Source organism: Chiloscyllium punctatum, chromosome 7 (assembly GCF_047496795.1).
Source record: "Chiloscyllium punctatum isolate Juve2018m chromosome 7, sChiPun1.3, whole genome shotgun sequence".
NCBI lineage: Eukaryota > Metazoa > Chordata > Chondrichthyes > Orectolobiformes > Hemiscylliidae > Chiloscyllium > Chiloscyllium punctatum.
Genome location: NC_092745.1, coordinates 29,842,794 through 29,866,273, shown reverse-complemented (window position 1 = coordinate 29,866,273; position 23,480 = coordinate 29,842,794). Strand labels below are relative to the sequence as shown.

At 56.8% G+C, this 23,480-nt stretch overlaps 1 protein-coding gene across 4 annotated transcripts in view; it reads left to right on the top strand.

Annotated features, from left to right (window-relative positions):
• Nucleotides 1-23,480, top strand: part of tnr (tenascin R (restrictin, janusin)) — a 186,510-nt gene that overhangs the window by 49,655 nt on the left and 113,375 nt on the right. For all 4 annotated transcript variants that reach the window (XM_072573378.1, XM_072573377.1, XM_072573379.1 and 1 more), the window contains exon 3: nt 5,964-6,347. In XM_072573378.1, the coding sequence (XP_072429479.1) occupies nt 5,964-6,347 (384 nt within the window). The remainder of the gene's footprint in view (nt 1-5,963; nt 6,348-23,480) is intronic.

Here is a 23,480-nt window from a genome sequence, read left to right as displayed (position 1 = left end):
GAGGCCGCTGACTCTCGAGGTACGTCCTTTTAGCTGATGGACAATAAATACTGGCCAAACCTGCAGCATCCACATCCCGTGAATGAATTAAGAATGAATCTGTGCAGAATCTGGATTACGGTCTGGATGCATTGCACGAAAGTATGGAAGATGCGACTTCAGCTGAGGCTTTCAAGAGGATGTTAAATATTACCTGAAAAGAAAGGTTATGGAGGGCTCCAGGAAAAAGTAGAGAGCATTGGAGAGTGAGCGTTAGTTAATCCTCCTATCTTCAGTAATGAGCACTTTACATACCTTTTCCCATGGTCAGCTATAGAGGGTGGTGGGGAGATTACTGAAGCCCAGCACTCACATCAGCTCTGCGACACACACAGGGACTCCTGCCCATGATGGAGGAACACTGTGTTATGTCAACATGCTGATGGCCAGGCATTCATTTCACAAAGTTCCCTTAAAACCTATTAATACATCCAGGCAGTGAGGGAGTGCCATGGTGGCTCAGTGGTTAGCATTGCTGCCTCACAATCATAGGGACCTGGGTTTGAAACCAGCCTCGGGTGACTGTCTGTGTGAAGTTTGCACATTCTCCCCGTGTCTGCGTGGGTTTCCTCCCACAGTCCAAAGATGTGCAGGTTAGGTGAATTGGCCATGCTCAATTCATCACAGTGTTCAAGGATGTGTAGGTTAGTGCCTTAGTCAGGGGTAAATATAGGATAATAGAGAAGGGGAATGGGTCTGGGTAGGTTACTCTTCAGAGGGTTGGTGTGGATTTGTTGGGCTGAAGGGCCTGTTTCCACACTGTAGGGATTCTATGGTTCTCAATCAATTCACTGGTGGATCCCACCTCACAAACTCCAACTCATGAAAACCAACCCCCACCAAACCTCATGGTGAAGTCATTCCTGCTCAGAGATACTCCGACCCCTGTCCTTGCAGAGGGCGGTGTTCCCATGTATCTGCTGCCCTTACCCTTCGAGATGGAAGTGGTTGTAGGTTTAGAAAGTGCTGTTTAAGTTGCATTGTCATTCACTGCAGAGCGTCTTGTAGGTGGAGTGCACTGTAATCCTGTCCACCTCAAAAATCTACGCTCGATCTCCTTTGCTCCAAGGGAGAACAATCTCAGCTTCTCTAACTGAACCTTTTCAGTAAAATCCCTCTTCACAGGACCCATTCTGGTAAATCTCTCCTGCAGGCTCTCAATTACCCTCTCATCTTTCTTGGTGTGTCTGAAGATTCAGCATCACTTCCTTGCTTTTGTACCCGATGTTTCTATTTAGTCATGGAGTCACAGAATCATAGAGATATACAGCGCAGAAACGGGCTCTTCAGTTCAACTTGGCCATGCCAACCAGATATCCTAAATAAATCTAGTCCCATTTGCCAGCACTTGGCCCATATCCCTCCAAATCTTTCCTATTCATGGATCCATCCAGATGTCTCTTAAATATCGTAATTGTACCAGCCTCCACCACCTCCTCTGACAGCTCATTCCACACACGCACCACCCTCTGTGCGAAAAGGTTGCCCCTTAGGTCCCTTTAAATCTTTCCTCTTTCACCTTAAAATCTATGTCATTTAGTCTTAAACTGCCCCACCCCAGAGAAAAAGCTCTTGAATATTCACCCAATCTATGCCCCTCTTGATTTTATGAACCTCACTAAGGTCACCCCTCAACCTCCAATGCTCCAGGGAAAACAGCCCCAGCCTGTTCAGCCTCTCCTTATAGCTCAAACCCTCCAACCCTGGCAACATCCTTGTAAATCTTTTCTGAACCCTTTCAAGTTTCAATCCTTCCTATAGCAGGGAGACCAGAATGATACACAATATTCCAACAGTGTACAGCCGCAACATGACCTCCCAACTCCTGTACTCAATACTCTGACCAATAAAGGAAAGCATACCAAATGCCTTCTTCACTATCCTATCTACCTGTGACTCCACTTTCAAGGAACTGTAACCTGCACTCCAAAGTCTCTGTTCAGCAACACTCCCTAGAACCTTACTATTAAATGTATAAGTTCTGCTAAGATTTGCTTTCCCAAAATGCAGCACCTCACATTTATCTAAATTAAACTCCATCTGCCACTCAGCGTATTGGCTGATCTGATCAAGATCCCATTGTACTCGGAGATAACCTACTTCGCTGACCACCTGCAATTTTGGTGTCATCTGCAAGCTTACTAACCATACCTCCTACGTTCACATCCACATCATTGATATAAGTGACAGACATCAGTGGACCCAGCACTGATCCTACTGGCAAATTGCTAGTCACAGGCCTCCAGTCTGAAAAGCAACTCTCCACCACCACCCTCTGTCTTCTACCTTCGAGCCAATTCTGTATCCAAATGGCTAATTCTCCCAGAATTCCCTGTGATCTAACCTTGCTAACCAGTCTCCCATGAGGAACCTTGTTGAATGCCTAACTGAAGTCCATATAGATTATCTCCACTGCTCTGCCTTAATCAATCCTCTTTGTTACTTCTTCAAAAAACTCAATCAAGCTTGTGAGACATGATTTCCCATGCACAAAGCCGTGCTGAATATCCCTAATCAGTCCTTGCCTTTAAAATACATGTACATCCTGTACCTCAGGATTCCTACCAACAACATACCCAATACTGAAGTCAGAGTCACCAGTTCCCTGGATTTTCCTTGCCAACTTTCTTAAATAATGGCACTATGTTAGCCAACCTCCAGTCTTCCAGCACCTCCCCTGTTGCTATTTAATCTCAAGATTCCATTTGATTTGCTCTCTTAGTATATCCTCTAACCCTCACAAATTGATATCCAGACACTCTAAGATCCCTTAGTCTTTGCACATTCTTTAGAATTGAGTAAATAAGTCTATTCTCACCATCGCTTCCTCTGAAATGCATCACCTCACACCTATTTGTACTGAACTCCATTTGCTATCTGTCTGCCCATTCTGCATTTTATGTGGTACCTTGTCATCACATTCTTAAATCCAGATCGACAACATGCACCATCTCCCTTTCTCACCCTCTGTCTCTTCCTGCTACATCCTGTCTCACTGTCTCCCATCACTCACTTTGTTTCTGTTCCTCTCCCTTGCATTCTATCTCGCGGAATCATGCGTTCAGTTCTGGTCACCACATTACAGGATGAATGTGGAGACTTTGGAGAAGAAGTTAACCAGGATGCTGTCTGGATTAGAATTTTTGAACTATGAGAAGAGGTGGCATGATGGCACAGTGGTTAGCACTGCTGCCTCACAGCGCCAGAGACGCGGGTTCAACTCCTGCCTCAGGCGACTGACTGTGTGGAGTTTGCACATTCTCCCCATGTCTGCGTGGGTTTCCTCTGGGTGCTCCGGTTTCCTCCCACAGTCCAAAAATGTGCAGGTTAGGTGAATTGGCCATGCTAAATTGCCCATAGTGTTAGATGTAGGGGAATGGGTCTTGGTGGGGTTGCTCTTCAGAGGGTCAGTGTGGAAACAGGCCCTTTGGCCCAATAGGGAATCTAATCATCGATTAGAGAAACTTGGGTTGTTTTCTCTGGAGCGGCTGAGGGGAGACTTGATAGAAGTCTATAAAATTATGGGATGCGTATACAGGGTTGACGATCAGAATCTTTTTCCCCGGAGTTGAAATGTCTAATACAAGGGAACATGCATTTAAGGTGAGAGGGGGAAAGTTCAAAGGAGATGTGAGGGGCAAGGTTTTTACACAGAGAGGAATAGGAGTGTGGAATGTGCTGCAAGGGGTGGTGGTTGAGGCAGATAAGATAGGGGGGGATTTAAGGAATTTTTAGATAAGCATATGAATATGCAAGGAATGGAGGAATATGCCAAGGGCAGGTAGATGGTATTAGTTTAATTTGCCGTCATGTTCGGCGCATCTTCGTGGGATGAAGGGCCCATTCCTATAATGTACCTACTATTCCTACTATGTTCGATATTCTGCATCAACTGCCCTATCTTCATCCAAACACTTGATCACCTCTTTGAAAAATTCCATCAAATTCATTTGGCATGGCTTCCCTCTGACAAAGGCATGCTGGCTATCTTGACCAAACCTTGCCTCACTAAATGGAGTTTAATTTTCTCCGTCACAGTTTCCTCCAAGTGTTTCCCTACCATTAATGTTGGACTCACTGGCCTATTGTTCCCCTCTTTCACCATTAATTTCGAGTGGAATCACATTCGCTGTCCACCAGTCCTCTGGCTTCACATTCAGATGTCCACCTTGCTCCCCAATGGGCCCACCTCCTTTCCTGGATGTTCTCTTCACCTTGATCTACCTGTAGAATATCTTCAGATTCTCCCTAACATTGCCCACCAGCATTTTCTCATTCTTTCTCTTAATTCTCCTAATTGCTTTTTTTGACTTCCCTTGCACTTTCCATATTCATTTCGGGTCTTCACTGTTTTTGCTCCCTTTGTATGTGTTATACATTTCTCTTTGCCATTTTATCCAGGCCTGGCTATTCTTAGACATCTATGGTTCTCTGGGCTTGTTGGTCCCAAATTTCACTCTGAAGGAAACTTTTGAATTCCTCCCATTGTTCTGTTGTAGATATACCCTCAAGTAGCTGTTCCAAGTCTACTTTGGCTAGGTCCTGGTTTAGATTAGATTACTTACAGTGTGGAAACAGGCCCTTCGGCCCAACAAGTCCACACCGACCCACCGAAGCGTAACCCACCCAGACCCATTCTCCTACATTTACCCCTTCACCTAACACTACGGCCAATTCACCTGACCTGCATATTTTTGGATTGTGGGAGGACATGGGGAGAATGTGCAAACTCCATACAGAGAGGTGCCTGAGGCGGGAATTGAACCCCGGTCTCTGGCGCTGTGAGGCAGCAGTGCTAACCACTATGCCACCGTGCCGCCCAGTTTATTATCATAAAATCTGCCTTGCCACTATCCAAAACCCTTTTCTTGCAGACCATCTTTCCCCTTTGCCATAACAAACTTAAAAATGTATGGTATTGTGGTCGCTGTCATTGAAAGGCTCCCCCACTGTCACCTCAAACAGCTGTCCAGTGTCATTCCCTGGAATGTTCTGCACGATGGCTCAGTGGCTAGCACTGCTGCCTCACAGCGCCAGGGATCCGGGTTCGGTTCCACCCTTGGGAGGCTGTTTGTGTGGTGTTTGCAAATTCTCCCCGTGTCTGCCTGGGTTTCTTTCGGTGCTCCGGTTTCCTCCCACACTCCAAAGATGTGCAGGTCAGGTGGATTGGCCATGGGAAATATAGGGTTTCAGGGATGGGGTGGGTCAGGGTGGTATGGGCTGAATGGTCTGCTTCCCACTGTTGGGATTCTAAGAATTAGATCCCCCAGTACTGTACTGTCCCTTGGAGGACCATCCACATGTTGACATAAGACGCTCGCTCTCTTGCATACATTTCAAGAAATTTGCCCTCTCTGAACCCTTTATAGTAATGATGTGTTGGACTGGGGTACACAAAACTAAAAATCACACAACAGCAGGTTATAGTCCAACAGGTTTATTTAGAGCGCTGCTCCTCCATCAGGGAGTCCCTTTATAATATTAGAGAAGTGGAAATCCTCTATCTTATTATGAATTTGACATGCCTTAGAGAATTGAATTGATCACCTCTCTAACCCTTTCCCGCTCCCCCCTGGAATGGCTGTGGGACTTGCACTTGGTCTGTGATGGTTCGTCCTTTATATCCCTCACTCCAATCTCTCTCTCTGTCATCATCTTTCTCTGTCACCCAGCTTCCCTCTTGCCGCTGCCCTGGTTCTCTCTACCTTTTGACCACTTTCTCTCTCTCCGTATTGCCCTTTCTCTCTGTGTCTCATATCTCTCTCTCTCTCTGTTAATTTGTTTTCCTTTCACTGTCATCATCTCTCAATTTTCCTGTCTCCTCTCTCTCCCCCTTCACCCCCCCGCCCCCCCCCCCCTCTCCAAAACCGGCTCTGGAGTTTGTGTTGCTCACCCTGTCTCTCATTCTCTCTCTCTCTCCTCAGGTCGGATTGACTATGCCCCCATGTGTAATGGCCATGGTAACTTCAGCATGGAGACATGTGACTGCAGCTGTGAACTTGGCTGGACAGGCAAGGGCTGCTCAGTGCAATGCTGCCAGTCCAGCTGCAGTGGGCATGGGCTGTGTGTTGAGGGGCAATGCCTCTGTGATCAGGGCTACACAGGGCAGGACTGCAGTGACCTGCAATGCCCTGGCAACTGCAGTGGACATGGGCTCTGTGTGGAAGCCAAGTGTGTATGTGAGGAACCGTACACTGGAGAGGACTGTGGGCAACTGAGGTGCCTCAACGGCTGCAGCCAGAACAGGCAATGTAACCATGGCGTGTGCTCCTGTCAAGAGGGCTACACTGGACAGGACTGTGAGCAAGGTAAGGCTGGATACACTGAGGGCCAGTGCAGGGGGATGGAATGTGGATTGGGGGAGGGGCTCACTGTGGAGAGGTTCAGTGAGGGGAAGGGGCTCAGAGTGAGTGACAGGTTCAATGTGGAGGAGGGGTTCAGTATGAGGATGAGGCTCGGTGCAAGGGAGAGGTTCAATGTTAAGGGTCTTAAGTTGGGGGATGGGCTCAGTCTTGTGGACAGATGGGGAGCCTGAGTGTGAAGGTGAGATTCGGTGTGGGGAAGGACACAGTGTGGGCCAAGGGTACAATGTGAAGGTGAGCTCAGTGTGGTGTAGGGATGGGGAGAAGCTCATTGCATTGGGAGGGGTTCAGTGTGGGGGAGGGGTTCAGTGTGGGGAGGAGCTCAGTGCAGGGTCAGTGTGGGGGGAAGGGTTCATTGTAAATTAGATTAGATTACTGACAGTGTGGAAACAGCCCTTTGGCCCAACAAAGTCCACACTGACCCACAACCCATTCCCCTACATTTACCCCTCACTTAACACTACGGGCAATTTAGCATGGCCACTTCACCTAACCTGCACATCTTTGGACTGTGGGAGGAAACCGGAGCACCCGGAGGAAACCCACGCAGACACGGGGAGAATGTGCAAACTCCACACAGTCAGTCGCCTGAGGCGGGAATTGAACCCGGGTCTTTGGCGCTGTGAAGCAGCAGTTCTAACCACTGTGCCACCCAATAATTACTTACAATGTGGAAAGAGGCCCTTTGGCCCAACAAGTCCGCACAGACCCTCCGGAGAGCAACCCACCCAAACCCATTCCCCTACATTTACCCCTTCACCTAACACTACGGGCAATTTAGCATGGCCAATTCACCTGACCTGCACATCTTTGGACTGTGGGAGGAAACCGGAGCACCCGGAGGAAACCCACACAGACACGGGGAGAATGTGCAAACTCCACACAGTCAGTTGTCTGAGGCATAAATTGAACCCGGGTCTCTGGCGCTGTGAGGCAGCAGTGCTGACCATTGGGGGAAGGGTTCAGTGTGGGGGGGGGAGCTCAGTGTGGGGGTAGGGTTCAGTGTGGGGGGGGGAGCTCAGTGTGGGGGTAGGGTTCAGTGTGGGGGAAGGGTTCATTGTGGGGGGAAGGGTTCAGTGTGTGGAATGGTTCAGTGTGGGGGGAAGGGTTCAGTGTGGGGGGAAGGGTTCAGTGTGGGGGGAGGGTTCAGTGTGGGGGAATGGTTCAGTGTGGGGGAAGGGTTCAGTGTGGGGGGAAGGGTTCAGTGTGGGGGAAGGGTTCAGTGTGGGGGGAATGGTTCAGTGTGGGGGGGAATGGTTCAGTGTGGGGGGGAATGGTTCAGTGTGGGGGGGTAGGGTTCAGTGTGGGGGGTAGGGTTCAGTGTGGGGGAAGGGTTCAGTGTGGGGGGAAGGGTTCAGTGTGGGGGGAGGGTTCAGTGTGGGGGAATGGTTCAGTGTGGGGGAAGGGTTCAGTGTGGGGGGAAGGGTTCAGTGTGGGGGAAGGGTTCAGTGTGGGGGGAATGGTTCAGTGTGGGGGGGAATGGTTCAGTGTGGGGGGGAATGGTTCAGTGTGGGGGGGTAGGGTTCAGTGTGGGGGGTAGGGTTCAGTGTGGGGGAATGGTTCAGTGTGGGGGGTAGGGTTCAGTGTGGGGGGAAGGGTTCAGTGTGGGGGAAGGGTTCAGTGTGGGGGGAAGGGTTCAGTGTGGGGGGAATGGTTCAGTGTGGGGGGGAATGGTTCAGTGTGGGGGGAAGGGTTCAGTGTGGGGGGAAGGGTTCAGTGTGGGGGGGAATGGTTCAGTGTGGGGGGAAGGGTTCAGTGTGGGGGAAGGGTTCAGTGTGGGGGGGAATGGTTCAGTGTGGGGGGAAGGGTTCAGTGTGGGGGGGAATGGTTCAGTGTGGGGGGTAGGGTTCAGTGTGGGGGGGAAGGGTTCAGTGTGGGGGGAAGGGTTCAGTGTGGGGGGAAGGGTTCAGTGTGGGGGGGAATGGTTCAGTGTGGGGGGTAGGGTTCAGTGTGGGGGGGAATGGTTCAGTGTGGGGGGAAGGGTTCAGTGTGGGGGGGAATGGTTCAGTGTGGGGGGTAGGGTTCAGTGTGGGGGGGAAGGGTTCAGTGTGGGGGAAGGGTTCAGTGTGGGGGGAATGGTTCAGTGTGGGGGAATGGTTCAGTGTGGGGGAATGGTTCAGTGTGGGGGAATGGTTCAGTGTGGGGGAATGGTTCAGTGTGGGGGAAGGGTTCAGTGTGGGGGAAGAGTTCAGTGTGGGGGGAAGGGTTCAGCGTGGGGGGAAGGGTTCAGTGTGGGGGAATGGTTCAGTGTGGGGGAAGGGTTCAGTGTGGGGGGAAGGGTTCAGTGTGGGGGGGAATGGTTCAGTGTGGGGGGAAGGGTTCAGTGTGGGGGGGAATGGTTCAGTGTGGGGGGAAGGGTTCAGTGTGGGGGGGAATGGTTCAGTGTGGGGGGTAGGGTTCAGTGTGGGGGGGAAGGGTTCAGTGTGGGGGAAGGGTTCAGTGTGGGGGGAATGGTTCAGTGTGGGGGAATGGTTCAGTGTGGGGGAATGGTTCAGTGTGGGGGAAGGGTTCAGTGTGGGGGAAGAGTTCAGTGTGGGGGGAAGGGTTCAGCGTGGGGGGAAGGGTTCAGTGTGGGGGAATGGTTCAGTGTGGGGGAAGGGTTCAGTGTGGGGGGAAGGGTTCAGTGTGGGGGGAAGGGTTCAGTGTGGGGGAATGGTTCAGTGTGGGGGAAGTGTTCAGTGTGGGGGGAAGGGTTCAGTGTGGGGGGAAGGGTTCAGTGTGGGGGGGAAGGGTTCAGTGTGGGGGGAAGGGTTCAGTGTGGGGGAATGGTTCAGTGTGGGGGAATGGTTCAGTGTGGGGGGAAGGGTTCAGTGTGGGGGAATGGTTCAGTGTGGGGGAATGGTTCAGTGTGGGGGGAAGGGTTCAGTGTGGGGGGAAGGGTTCAGTGTGGGGGGAAGGGTTCAGTGTGGGGGGAAGGGTTCAGTGTGGGGGGAAGGGTTCAGTGTGGGGGGAATGGTTCAGTGTGGGGGGAAGGGTTCAGTGTGGGGGGAATGGTTCAGTGTGGGGGGGAAGGGTTCAGTGTGGGGGGAAGGGTTCAGTGTGGGGGGAAGGGTTCAGTGTGGTGGAAGGGTTCAGTGTGGGGGGAATGGTTCAGTGTGGGGGGAAGGGTTCAGTGTGGGGGAAGGGTTCAGTGTGGGGGGGAAGGGTTCAGTGTGGGGGGAAGGGTTCAGTGTGGGGGGGAATGGTTCAGTGTGGGGGAAGGGTTCAGTGTGGGGGGGAAGGGTTCAGTGTGGGGGAAGGGTTCAGTGTGGGGGGGAAGGGTTCAGTGTGGGGGGAAGGGTTCAGTGTGGGGGAAGGGTTCAGTGTGGGGGGAAGGGTTCAGTGTGGGGGAATGGTTCAGTGTGGGGGGGAATGGTTCAGTGTGGGGGAAGGGTTCAGTGTGGGGGGGAAGGGTTCAGTGTGGGGGGAAGGATTCAGTGTGGGGGGGAAGGGTTCAGTGTGGGGGAATGGTTCAGTGTGGGGGGGAATGGTTCAGTGTGGGGGGAAGGGTTCAGTGTGGGGGGAAGGGTTCAGTGTGGGGGGAAGGGTTCAGTGTGGGGGAAGGGTTCAGTGTGGGGGTAGGGTTCAGTGTGGGGGGAAGGGTTCAGTGTGGGGGGAAGGGTTCAGTGTGGGGGGGAAGGGTTCAGTGTGTGGGGGAAAGGGTTCAGTGTGGGGGGGAATGGTTCAGTGTGGGGGGAAGGGTTCAGTGTGGGGGGAAGGGTTCAGTGTGGGGGAAGGGTTCAGTGTTGGGGGAAGGGTTCAGTGTGGGGGGAAGGGTTCAGTGTGGGGGAAGGGTTCAGTGTGGGGGGAAGGGTTCAGTGTGGGGGAATGGTTCAGTGTGGGGGAATGGTTCAGTGTGGGGGGAAGGGTTCAGTGTGGGGGGAAGGGTTCAGTGTGGGGGGAAGGGTTCAGTGTGGGGGGAAGGGTTCAGTGTGGGGGGGAAGGGTTCAGTGTGGGGGAATGGTTCAGTGTGGGGGGAAGGGTTCAGTGTGGGGGGGAAGGGTTCAGTGTGGGGGGAATGGTTCAGTGTGGGGGGAAGGGTTCAGTGTGGGGGAATGGTTCAGTGTGGGGGGAATGGTTCAGTGTGGGGGAAGGGTTCAGTGTGGGGGGAAGGGTTCAGTGTGGGGGGAATGGTTCAGTGCGGGGGGAAGGGTTCAGTGTGGGGGGAATGGTTCAGTGTGGGGGAAGGGTTCAGTGTGGGGGGAATGGTTCAGTGTGGGGGAAGGGTTCAGTGTGGGGGGAATGGTTTAGTGTGGGGGAAGGGTTCAGTGTGGGGGAAGGGTTCAGTGTGGGGGGAAGGGTTCAGTGTGGGGGAATGGTTCTGTGTGGGGGGAAGGGTTCAGTGTGGGGGGAAGGGTTCAGTGTGGGGGGAAGGGTTCAGTGTGGGGGGAAGGGTTCAGTGTGGGGGGAAGGGTTCAGTGTGGGGTGATTGGTTCAGTGTGGGGGGAAGGGTTCAGTGTGGGGGGAATGGTTCAGTGTGGGGAAGGGTTCAGTGTGGGGGGAATGGTTCAGTGTGGGGGAATGGTTCAGTGTGGGGGAAGGGTTCAGTGTGGGGGGGAAGGGTTCAGTGTGGGGGGAAGGGTTCAGTGTGGGGGGAAGGGTTCAGTGTGGGGGGGAATGGTTCAGTGTGGGGGGGAATGGTTCAGTGTGGGGGGGAATGGTTCAGTGTCAGGGAATGGTTCAGTGTGGGGGAAGGGTTCAGTGTGGGGGGGAAGGGTTCAGTGTGGGGGAATGGTTCAGTGTGGGGGGAAGGGTTCAGTGTGGGGGGAATGGTTCAGTGTGGGGGGGAAGGGTTCAGTGTGGGGGGAAGGGTTCAGTGTGGGGGGAAGGGTTCAGTGTGGTGGAGGGTTCAGTGTGGGGGGAATGGTTCAGTGTGGGGGGAAGGGTTCAGTGTGGGGGAAGGGTTCAGTGTGGGGGGAAGGGTTCAGTGTGGGGGGAAGGGTTCAGTGTGGGGGGGAATGGTTCAGTGTGGGGGAAGGGTTCAGTGTGGGGGGGAAGGGTTCAGTGTGGGGGAAGGGTTCAGTGTGGGGGGGAAGGGTTCAGTGTGGGGGGAAGGGTTCAGTGTGGGGGAAGGGTTCAGTGTGGGGGGAAGGGTTCAGTGTGGGGGAATGGTTCAGTGTGGGGGGGAATGGTTCAGTGTGGGGGAAGGGTTCAGTGTGGGGGGGAAGGGTTCAGTGTGGGGGGAAGGATTCAGTGTGGGGGGGAAGGGTTCAGTGTGGGGGAATGGTTCAGTGTGGGGGGGAATGGTTCAGTGTGGGGGGAAGGGTTCAGTGTGGGGGGAAGGGTTCAGTGTGGGGGGAAGGGTTCAGTGTGGGGGAAGGGTTCAGTGTGGGGGTAGGGTTCAGTGTGGGGGGAAGGGTTCAGTGTGGGGGGAAGGGTTCAGTGTGGGGGGGAAGGGTTCAGTGTGTGGGGGAAAGGGTTCAGTGTGGGGGGGAATGGTTCAGTGTGGGGGGAAGGGTTCAGTGTGGGGGGAAGGGTTCAGTGTGGGGGAAGGGTTCAGTGTTGGGGGAAGGGTTCAGTGTGGGGGGAAGGGTTCAGTGTGGGGGAAGGGTTCAGTGTGGGGGGAAGGGTTCAGTGTGGGGGAATGGTTCAGTGTGGGGGAATGGTTCAGTGTGGGGGGAAGGGTTCAGTGTGGGGGGGAAGGGTTCAGTGTGGGGGGAAGGGTTCAGTGTGGGGGGAAGGGTTCAGTGTGGGGGGGAAGGGTTCAGTGTGGGGGAATGGTTCAGTGTGGGGGGAAGGGTTCAGTGTGGGGGGGAAGGGTTCAGTGTGGGGGGAATGGTTCAGTGTGGGGGGAAGGGTTCAGTGTGGGGGAATGGTTCAGTGTGGGGGGAATGGTTCAGTGTGGGGGAAGGGTTCAGTGTGGGGGGAAGGGTTCAGTGTGGGGGAATGGTTCAGTGCGGGGGGAAGGGTTCAGTGTGGGGGGAATGGTTCAGTGTGGGGGAAGGGTTCAGTGTGGGGGGAATGGTTCAGTGTGGGGGAAGGGGTTCAGTGTGGGGGGAATGGTTTAGTGTGGGGGAAGGGTTCAGTGTGGGGGAAGGGTTCAGTGTGGGGGGAAGGGTTCAGTGTGGGGGGAATGGTTCTGTGTGGGGGGAAGGGTTCAGTGTGGGGGAAGGGTTCAGTGTGGGGGGAAGGGTTCAGTGTGGGGGGAAGGGTTCAGTGTGGGGGGAAGGGTTCAGTGTGGGGGGAAGGGTTCAGTGTGGGGTGATTGGTTCAGTGTGGGGGGAAGGGTTCAGTGTGGGGGGAATGGTTCAGTGTGGGGGAAGGGTTCAGTGTGGGGGGAATGGTTCAGTGTGGGGGAATGGTTCAGTGTGGGGGAAGGGTTCAGTGTGGGGGGGAAGGGTTCAGTGTGGGGGAAGGGTTCAGTGTGGGGGGAAGGGTTCAGTGTGGGGGGGAATGGTTCAGTGTGGGGGGGAATGGTTCAGTGTGGGGGGGAATGGTTCAGTGTCAGGGGAATGGTTCAGTGTGGGGGGAAGGGTTCAGTGTGGGGGGGAAGGGTTCAGTGTGGGGGGAATGGTTCAGTGTGGGGGGAAGGGTTCAGTGTGGGGGAAGGGTTCAGTGTGGGGGGAATGGTTCAGTGTGGGGGGGAATGGTTCAGTGTGGGGGAAGGGTTCAGTGTGGGGGAAGGGTTCAGTGTGGGGGGGAATGGTTCAGTGTCAGGGGAATGGTTCAGTGTGGGGGGAAGGGTTCAGTGTGGGGGAATGGTTCAGTGTGGGGGGGAATGGTTCAGTGTGGGGGGAAGGGTTCAGTGTGGGAGGAAGGGTTCAGTGTGGGGGGAAGGGTTCAGTGTGGGGGGGAATGGTTCAGTGTGGGGGAAGGGTTCAGTGTGCGGGGAAGGGTTCAGTGTGGGGGGAATGGTTCAGTGTGGGGGGAAGGGATCAGTGTGTGGGGGAAGGGTTCAGTGTCGGGGAATGGTTCAGTGTGGGGGGAATGGTTCAGTGTGGGGGGGAAGGGTTCAGTGTGGGGGGAAGGGTTCAGTGTGGGGGGAATGGTTCAGTGTGGGGGAAGGGTTCAGTGTGGGGGGAATGGTTCAATGTGGGGGGAATGGTTCAGTGTGGGGGGAATGGTTCAGTGTGGGGGGAAGGGTTCAGTATGGGGGGGAAGGGTTCAGTGTGGGGGGAATGGTTCAGTGTGGGGGGAATGGTTCAGTGTGGGGGGAATGGTTCAGTGTGGGGGGAAGGGTTCAGTGTGGGGGGGAAGGGTTCAGTGTGGGGGGGAATGGTTCAGTGTGGGGGGAATGGTTCAGTGTGGGGGAATGGTTCAGTGTGGGGGGAAGGGTTCAGTGTGGGGGGAAGGGTTCAGTGTGGGGGGAAGGGTTCAGTGTGGGGGGAATGGTTCAGTGTGGGGGAAGGGTTCACTGTGGGGGGAATGGTTCAGTGTGGGGGAAGGGTTCAGTGTGGGGGAAGGGTTCAGTGTGGGGGGGAAGGGTTCAGTGTGGGGGGGAATGGTTCAGTGTGGGGGGGAAGGGTTCAGTGTGGGGGAAGGGTTCAGTGTGGGGGGGAAGGGTTCAGTGTGGGGGAAGGGTTCAGTGTGGGGGGAAGGGTTCAGTGTGGGGGAAGGGTTCAGTTTGGGGAAGGGTTCAGTGTGGGGGGAAGGGTTCAGTGTGGGGGGGAAGGGTTCAGTGTGGGGGTAGGGTTCAGTGTGGGGGGAAGGGTTCAGTGTGGGGGAAGGGTTCAGTGTGGGGGGGTAGGGTTCAGTGTGGGGGAAGGGTTCAGTGTGGGGGGAAGGGTTCAGTGTGGGGGGGAAGGGTTCAGTGTGGGGGGGAAGGGTTCAGTGTGGGGGGAAGGGTTCAGTGTGGGGGGAAGGGTTCAGTGTGGGGGGGAAGGGTTCAGTGTGGGGGGGGAAGGGTTCAGTGTGGGGGGAAGGGTTCAGTGTGGGGGGGAATGGTTCAGTGTGGGGGAAGGGTTCAGTGTGGGGGAGGGAATGGTTCAGTGTGGGGGGAAGGGTTCAGTGTGTGGGGGAAGGGTTCAGTCTGGGGGAATGGTTCAGTGTGGGGGGGATGGGTTCAGTGTGGGGGAATGGTTCAGTGTCAGGGGAATGGTTCAGTGTGGGGGGAATGGTTCAGTGTGGGGGGAAGGGTTCAGTGTGGGGGGAAGGGTTCAGTGTCAGGGGAATGGTTCAGTGTGGGGGAATGGTTCAGTGTGGGGGGAAGGGGTCAGTGTGGGGGGAAGGGTTCAGTGTGGGGGGAAGGGTTCAGTGTGGGGGGAAGGGTTCAGTGTGGGGGAATGGTTCAGTGTGGGGGGGAATGGTTCAGTGTGGGGGGAAGGGTTCAGTGTGGGGGAATGGTTCAGTGTGGGGGGAAGGGTTCAGTGTGGGGGGAATGGTTCAGTGTGGGGGGAAGGGTTCAGTGTGGGGGGGAATGGTTCAGTGTGGGGGGGAATGGTTCAGTGTGGGGGGAAGGGTTCAGTGTGGGGGGGAATGGTTCAGTGTGGGGGGGAATGGTTCAGTGTGGGGGGGAATGGTTCAGTGTCAGGGGAATGGTTCAGTGTGGGGGGAAGGGTTCAGTGTGGGGGGGAAGGGTTCAGTGTGGGGGGAATGGTTCAGTGTGGGGGGAAGGGTTCAGTGTGGGGGAAGGGTTCAGTGTGGGGGGAATGGTTCAGTGTGGGGGGAATGGTTCAGTGTGGGGGAAGGGTTCAGTGTGGGGGGAAGGGTTCAGTGTGGGGGGGAATGGTTCAGTGTCAGGGGAATGGTTCAGTGTGGGGGGAAGGGTTCAGTGTGGGGGGAATGGTTCAGTGTGGGGGGAAGGGTTCAGTGTGGGGGAAGGGTTCAGTGTGGGGGGAAGGGTTCAGTGTGGGGGAAGGGTTCAGTGTGGGGGAAGGGTTCAGTGTGGGGGGAATGCTTCAGTGTGGGGGGAAGGGTTCAGTGTGGGGGGAAGGGTTCAGTGTGGGGGGAATGGTTCAGTGTGGGGGGAAGAGTTCAGTGTGGGGAGGAAGGGTTCAGTGTCGGGGAATGGTTCAGTGTGGGGGGATGGTTCAGTGTGGGGGGAAGGGTTCAGTGTGGGGGAAGGGTTCAGTGTGGGGGGGAATGGTTCAGTGTGGGGGAAGGGTTCAGTGTGGGGGGAATGGTTCAGTGTGGGGGGAAGGGTTCAGTGTGGGGGGAATGGTTCAGTGTGGGGGAAGGGTTCAGTGTGGTGGAATGGTTCAGTGTGGGGGGAAGGGTTCAGTGTGGGGGGAATGGTTCAGTGTGGGGGAAGGGTTCAGTGTGGGGGAAGGGTTCAGTGTGGGGGGAAGGGTTCAGTGTGGGGGGAAGGGTTCAGTGTGGGGGAAGGGTTCAGTGTGGGGGAAGGGTTCAGTGTGGGGGGAAGGGTTCAGTGTGGGGGGAAGGGTTCAGTGTGGGGGGAGGGTTCAGTGTGGGGGGAATGGTTCAGTGTGGGGGGAATGGTTCAGTGTGGGGGGAATGGTTCAATGTGGGGGAAGGGGAAGGGTTCAGTGTGGGGGGAAGGGTTCAGTGCGGGGGGAAGGGTTCAGTGTAGGCGAAGGGTTCAGTGTGGGGGGAATGGTTCAGTGTGGGGGAAGGGTTCAGTGTGGGGGAAGGGTTCAGTGTGGGGGGGAAGGGTTCAGTGTGGGTGGAAGGGTTCAGTGTGGGGGGAAGGGTTCAGTGTGGGGGGGAAGGGTTCAGTGTGGGGGAATGGTTCAGTCTGGGGGAGGGTTCAGTGTGGGGGAAGGGTTCAGTGTGGGGGGAAGGGTTCAGTGTGGGGGGAGGGTTCAGTGTGGGGGGAAGGGTTCAGTGTGGGGGGAATGGTTCAGTGTGGGGGGAATGGTTCAGTGTGGGGGGAATGGTTCAGTGTGGGGGGAATGGTTCAGTGTCAGGGGAATGGTTCAGTGTGGGGGAAGGGTTCAGTGTTTAGTGAAGGGTTCAGTGTGGGGGGAAGGGTTCAGTGTGGGGGGGAATGGTTCAGTGTGGGGGAAGGGTTCAGTGTGGGGGGGAATGGTTCAGTGTGGGGGGAAGGGTTCAGTGTGGGGGTAGGGTTCAGTGTGGGGGGAAGGGTTCAGTGTGGGGGGAAGGGTTCAGTGTGGGGGAAGGGTTCAGTGTGGGGGGGAAGGGTTCAGTGTGGGGGGAAGGGTTCAGTGGGGGGGAAGGGTTCAGTGTGGGGGGGAATGGTTCAGTGTGGGGGAAGGGTTCAGTGTGGGGGGAATGGTTCAGTGTGGGGGAATGGTTCAGTATGGGGGGAATGGTTCAGTGTGGGGGGAAGGGTTCAGTGTGGGGGGAAGGGTTCAGTGTGGGGGGAAGGGTTCAGTGTGGGGGAAGGGTTCAGTGTGGGGGGGAATGGTTCAGTGTGGGGGGAAGGGTTCAGTGTGGGGGAAAGTGTTCAGTGTGGGGGGAAGGGTTCAGTGTGGGGGGAATGGTTCAGTGTGGGGGGAAGGGTTCAGTGTGGGGGGAAGGGTTCAGTGTGGGGGAAGGGTTCAGTGTGGGGGGGAAGGGTTCAGTGTGGGGGGGAAGGGTTCAGTGGGGGGGAAGGGTTCAGTGTGGGGGGGAATGGTTCAGTGTGGGGGAAGGGTTCAGTGTGGGGGGAATGGTTCAGTGTGGGGGAATGGTTCAGTATGGGGGGAATGGTTCAGTGTGGGGGGAAGGGTTCAGTGTGGGGGGAAGGGTTCAGTGTGGGGGGAAGGGTTCAGTGTGGGGGAAGGGTTCAGTGTGGGGGGGAATGGTTCAGTGTGGGGGGAAGGGTTCAGTGTGGGGGAAAGGGTTCAGTGTGGGGGGAAGGGTTCAGTGTGGGGGGAATGGTTCAGTGTGGGGGGAAGGGTTCAGTGTGGGGGGAAGGGTTCAGTGTGGGGGGAAGGGTTCAGTGTGGGGGGAATGGTTCAGTGTGGGGGAAGGGTTCAGTGTGGGGGGAATGGTTCAGTGTGGGGGAAGGGTTCAGTGTGGGGGGAAGGGTTCAGTGTGGGGGGAATGGTTCAGTGTGGGGGGAAGGGTTCAGTGTGGGGGGAATGGTTCAGTGTGGGGGGAAGGGTTCAGTGTGGGGGAAGGGTTCAGTGTGGTGGGAAGGGTTCAGTGTGGGGGGAAGGGTTCAGTGTGGGGGGAATGGTTCAGTGTGGGGGGAAGGGTTCAGTGTGGGGGGAATGGTTCAGTGTGGGGGAAGGGTTCAGTGTGGGGGGAATGGTTCAGTGTGGGGGAATGGTTCAGTGTGGGGGAAGGGTTCAGTGTGGGGGGGAAGGGTTCAGTGTGGGGGGAAGGGTTCAGTGTGGGGGGAAGGGTTCAGTGTGGGGGGAATGGTTCAGTGTGGGGGAAGGGTTCAGTGTGGGGGGAATGGTTCAGTGTGGGGGAAGGGTTCAGTGTGGGGGAAGGGTTCAGTGTGGGGGGAAGGGTTCAGTGTGGGGGGAATGGTTCAGTGTGGGGGGAAGGGTTCAGTGTGGGGGGGAAGGGTTCAGTGTGGGGGAAGGGTTCAGTGTGGGGGGAATGGTTCAGTGTGGGCGGAAGGGTTCAGTGTGGGGGGAAGGGTTCAGTGTGGGGGAAGGGTTCAGTGTGGGGGAAGGGTTCAGTGTGGGGGGAAGGGTTCAGTGTGGGGGGGAAGGGTTCAGTGTGGGGGGGAAGGGTTCAGTGTGGGGGGGAAGGGTTCAGTGTGGGGGGGAAGGGTTCAGTGTGGGGGGAAGGGTTCAGTGCGGGGGGGAATGGTTCAGTGTGGGGAAGGGTTCAGTGTGGGGGGGGGAATGGTTCAGTGTGGGGGGAAGGGTTCAGTGTGGGGGGGAAGGGTTCAGTGTGGGGGGGAATGGTTCAGTGTGGGGGGAGGGTTCAGTGTGGGGGGGATGGGTTCAGTGTGGGGGGAATGGTTCAGTGTCAGGGGAATGGTTCAGTGTGGGGGGAATGGTTCAGTGTGGGGGGAAGGGTTCAGTGTGGGGGGAATGGTTCAGTGTGGGGGGGAATGGTTCAGTGTGGGGGAAGGGTTCAGTGTGGGGGGAAGGGTTCAGTGTGGGGGGGAATGGTTCAGTGTCAGGGGAATGGTTCAGTGTGGGGGGAAGGGTTCAGTGTGGGGGAATGGTTCAGTGTGGGGGGGAATGGTTCAGTGTGGGGGGAAGGGTTCAGTGTGGGGGGAAGGGTTCAGTGTGGGGGGAAGGGTTCAGTGTGGGGGGGAATGGTTCAGTGTGGGGGAAGGGTTCAGTGTGCGGGGAAGGGTTCAGTGTGGGGGGAATGGTTCAGTGTGGGGGGAAGGGTTCAGTGTGGGGGGGAAGGGTTCAGTGTCGGGGAATGGTTCAGTGTGGGGGGAATGGTTCAGTGTGGGGGGGAAGGGTTCAGTGTGGGGGGAATGGTTCAGTGTGGGGGGAAGGGTTCAGTGTGGGGGAATGGTTCAGTGTGGGGGGAATGGTTCAGTGTGGGGGGAATGGTTCAGTGTGGGGGGAAGGGTTCAGTATGGGGGGGAAGGGTTCAGTGTGGGGGGAATGGTTCAGTGTGGGGGGAATGGTTCAGTGTGGGGGGAAGGGTTCAGTGTGGGGGGGAAGGGTTCAGTGTGGGGGGGAATGGTTCAGTGTGGGGGGAATGGTTCAGTGTGGGGGAATGGTTCAGTGTGGGGGGAAGGGTTCAGTGTGGGGGGAAGGGTTCAGTGTGGGGGGAATGGTTCAGTGTGGGGGGAATGGTTCAGTGTGGGGGAAGGGTTCAGTGTGGGGGGAATGGTTCAGTGTGGGGGAAGGGTTCAGTGTGGGGGAAGGGTTCAGTGTGGGGGGAAGGGTTCAGTGTGGGGGGGAATGGTTCAGTGTGGGGGGGAAGGGTTCAGTGTGGGGGAAGGGTTCAGTGTGGGGGGGAAGGGTTCAGTGTGGGGGAAGGGTTCAGTGTGGGGGGAAGGGTTCAGTGTGGGGGAAGGGTTCAGTGTGGGGAAGGGTTCAGTGTGGGGGGAAGGGTTCAGTGTGGGGGGGAAGGGTTCAGTGTGGGGGTAGGGTTCAGTGTGGGGGGAAGGGTTCAGTGTGGGGGAAGGGTTCAGTGTGGGGGGGTAGGGTTCAGTGTGGGGGAAGGGTTCAGTGTGGGGGGAAGGGTTCAGTGTGGGGGGGAAGGGTTCAGTGTGGGGGGAAGGGTTCAGTGTGGGGGGAAGGGTTCAGTGTGGGGGGAAGGGTTCAGTGTGGGGGGGAAGGGTTCAGTGTGGGGGGAAGGGTTCAGTGTGGGGGGGAATGGTTCAGTGTGGGGGAAGGGTTCAGTGTGGGGGAGGGAATGGTTCAGTGTGGGGGGAAGGGTTCAGTGTGTGGGGGAAGGGTTCAGTGTGGGGGGAAGGGTTCAGTGTGGGGGGAATGGTTCAGTGTGGGGGGAAGGGTTCAGTGTGGGGGGGAATGGTTCAGTGTGGGGGGGAATGGTTCAGTGTGGGGGGAAGGGTTCAGTGTGGGGGGGAATGGTTCAGTGTGGGGGGGAATGGTTCAGTGTGGGGGGGAATGGTTCAGTGTCAGGGGAATGGTTCAGTGTGGGGGGAAGGGTTCAGTGTGGGGGGGAAGGGTTCAGTGTGGGGGGAATGGTTCAGTGTGGGGGGAAGGGTTCAGTGTGGGGGAAGGGTTCAGTGTGGGGGGAATGGTTCAGTGTGGGGGGGAATGGTTCAGTGTGGGGGAAGGGTTCAGTGTGGGGGGAAGGGTTCAGTGTGGGGGGGAATGGTTCAGTGTCAGGGGAATGGTTCAGTGTGGGGGGAAGGGTTCAGTGTGGGGGGAATGGTTCAGTGTGGGGGGAAGGGTTCAGTGTGGGGGAAGGGTTCAGTGTGGGGGGAAGGGTTCAGTGTGGGGGAAGGGTTCAGTGTGGGGGAAGGGTTCAGTGTGGGGGGAATGGTTCAGTGTGGGGGGAAGGGTTCAGTGTGGGGGGAATGGTTCAGTGTGGGGGGAAGAGTTCAGTGTGGGGAGGAAGGGTTCAGTGTCGGGGAATGGTTCAGTGTGGGGGGGAATGGTTCAGTGTGGGGGGAAGGGTTCAGTGTGGGGGAAGGGTTCAGTGTGGGGGGGAATGGTTCAGTGTGGGGGAAGGGTTCAGTGTGGGGGGAATGGTTCAGTGTGGGGGGAAGGGTTCAGTGTGGGGGGAATGGTTCAGTGTGGGGGAAGGGTTCAGTGTGGTGGAATGGTTCAGTGAGGGGGGAAGGGTTCAGTGTGGGGGGAATGGTTCAGTGTGGGGGAAGGGTTCAGTGTGGGGGAAGGGTTCAGTGTGGGGGGAAGGGTTCAGTGTGGGGGAAGGGTTCAGTGTGGGGGAAGGGTTCAGTGTGGGGGGAAGGGTTCAGTGTGGGGGGAAGGGTTCAGTGTGGGGGGAGGGTTCAGTGTGGGGGGAATGGTTCAGTGTGGGGGGAATGGTTCAGTGTGGGGGGAATGGTTCAATGTGGGGGAAGGGTTCAGTGTGGGGGAAGGGTTCAGTGTGGGGGGAAGGGTTCAGTGCGGGGGGAAGGGTTCAGTGTAGGCGAAGGGTTCAGTGTGGGGGGAATGGTTCAGTGTGGGGGAAGGGTTCAGTGTGGGGGAAGGGTTCAGTGTGGGGGGGAAGGGTTCAGTGTGGGTGGAAGGGTTCAGTGTGGGGGGAAGGGTTCAGTGTGGGGGGGAAGGGTTCAGTGTGGGGGAATGGTTCAGTCTGGGGGAGGGTTCAGTGTGGGGGAAGGGTTCAGTGTGGGGGGAAGGGTTCAGTGTGGGGGGAGGGTTCAGTGTGGGGGGAAGGGTTCAGTGTGGGGGGAATGGTTCAGTGTGGGGGGAATGGTTCAGTGTGGGGGGAAGGGTTCAGTGTGGGGGGAATGGTTCAGTGTCAGGGGAATGGTTCAGTGTGGGGGAAGGGTTCAGTGTTTGGTGAAGGGTTCAGTGTGGGGGGAAGGGTTCAGTGTGGGGGGGAATGGTTCAGTGTGGGGGAAGGGTTCAGTGTGGGGGGGAATGGTTCAGTGTGGGGGGAAGGGTTCAGTGTGGGGGTAGGGTTCAGTGTGGGGGGAAGGGTTCAGTGCGGGGGGAAGGGTTCAGTGTGGGGGAAGGGTTCAGTGTGGGGGGGAAGGGTTCAAAGTGGGGGGAAGGGTTCAGTGGGGGGGAAGGGTTCAGTGTGGGGGGGAATGGTTCAGTGTGGGGGAAGGGTTCAGTGTGGGGGGAATGGTTCAGTGTGGGGGGAAGGGTTCAGTGTGGGGGGAAGGGTTCAGTGTGGGGGGAAGGGTTCAGTGTGGGGGAAGGGTTCAGTGTGGGGGGAATGGTTCAGTGTGGGGGAAGGGTTCAGTGTGGGGGGAATGGTTCAGTGTGGGGGGGAAGGGTTCAGTGTGGGGGGGAAGGGTTCAGTGTGGGGGGAAGGGTTCAGTGATGGGGAAGGGTTCAGTGTGGGGGAATGGTTCAGTATGGGGGGAATGGTTCAGTGTGGGGGGAAGGGTTCAGTGTCAGGGGAATGGTTCAGTGTCAGGGGAATGGTTCAGTGTGGGGGGAAGGGTTCAGTGTGGGGGAAGGGTTCAGTGTGGGGGGGAAGGGTTCAGTGTCAGGGGAATGGTTCAGTGTGGGGGGAAGGGTTCAGTGTGGGGGAAGGGTTCAGTGTGGGGGGGAAGGGTTCAGTGTCAGGGGAATGGTTCAGTGTGGGGGGAAGGGTTCAGTGTGGGGGGAAGGGTTCAGTGTGGGGGGAAGGGTTCAGTGTGGGGGGGAAGGGTTCAGTGTCAGGGGAATGGTTCAGTGTGGGGGGAAGGGTTCAGTGTGGGGGGAATGGTTCAGTGTGGGGGGAATGGTTCAGTGTGGGGGGGAATGGTTCAGTGTCAGGGGAATGGTTCAGTGTGGGGGAAGGGTTCAGTGTGGGGGGGAAGGGTTCAGTGTGGGGGAAGGGTTCAGTGTGGGGGGAAGGGTTCAGTGTGGGGGGAAGGGTTCAGTGTGGGTGGAAGGGTTCAGTGTGGGGGGAATGGTTCAGTGTGGGGGAAGGGTTCAGTGTGGGGGGAAGGGTTCAGTGTGGGGGAAGGGTTCAGTGTGGGGGGAAGGGTTCAGTGTGGGGGGAAGGGTTCAGTGTCGGGGGAAGGGTTCAGTGTCAGGGGAATGGTTCAGTTTGGGGGAAGGGTTCAGTGTGGGGGGAAGGGTTCAGTGTGGGGGTAGGGTTCAGTGTGGGGGGAAGGGTTCAGTGTGGGGGGAAGGGTTCAGTGTGGGGGAAGGGTTCAGTGTGGGGGGGAAGGGTTCAGTGTCAGGGGAATGATTCAGTGTGGGGGAAGGGTTCAGTGTGGGGGGGAAGGGTTCAGTGTGGGGGGAAGGGTTCAGTGTGGGGGGAAGGGTTCAGTGTGGGGTGGAAGGGTTCAGTGTGGGGGAAGGGTTCAGTGTGGGGGGAAGGGTTCAGTGTGGGGGGAAGGGTTCAGTGTGGGGGGAAGGGTTCAGTGTGGGGGGAATGGTTCAGTGTGGGGGAATGGTTCAGTATGGGGGAAGGGTTCAGTGTGGGGGAAGGGTTCAGTGTGGGGGGAAGGGTTCAGTGTGGGGGGAAGGGTTCAGTGTGGGGGAAGGGTTCAGTGTGGGGGGAAGGGTTCAGTGTGGGGGGAAGGGTTCAGTGTGGGGGAAGGGTTCAGTGTGGGGGGAAGGGTTCAGTGTGGGGGAAGGGTTCAGTGTGGGGGGAAGGGTTCAGTGTGGGGGGTAGGGTTCAGTGTGGGGGGAAGCGTTCAGTGTGGGGGGGAAGGTTTCAGTGTCAGGGGAATGGTTCAGTGTGGGGGAAGGGTTCAGTGTGGGGGGAAGGGTTCAGTGTGGGGGGAAGGGTTCAGTGGGGGGGAATGGTTCAGTGTGGGGGAATGGTTCAGTGTGGGGGAAGGGTTCAGTGTGGGGGGGGAATGGTTCAGTGTGGGGGAAAGGTTCAGTGGGGGGGAATGGTTCAGTGTGGGGGAATGGTTCAGTGTGGGGGAAGGGTTCAGTGTGGGGGGAATGGTTCAGTGTGGGGGAATGGTTCAGTGTGGGGGAAGGGTTCAGTGTGGGGGGAAGGGTTCAGTGTGGGGGTAGGGTTCAGTGTGGGGGGAAGGGTTCAGTGTGGGGGGAAGGGTTCAGTGTGGGGGAAGGGTTCAGTGTGGGGGGAAGGGTTCAGTGTGGGGGAATGGTTCAGTGTGGGGGGAAGGGTTCAGTGTGGGGGGAAGGGTTCAGTGTGGGGGGAAGGGTTCAGTGTGGGGGGAAGGGTTCAGTGTGGGGGGGAAGGGTTCAGTGTCAGGGGAATGGTTCAGTGTGGGGGAAGGGTTCAGTGTGGGGGGAAGGGTTCAGTGTA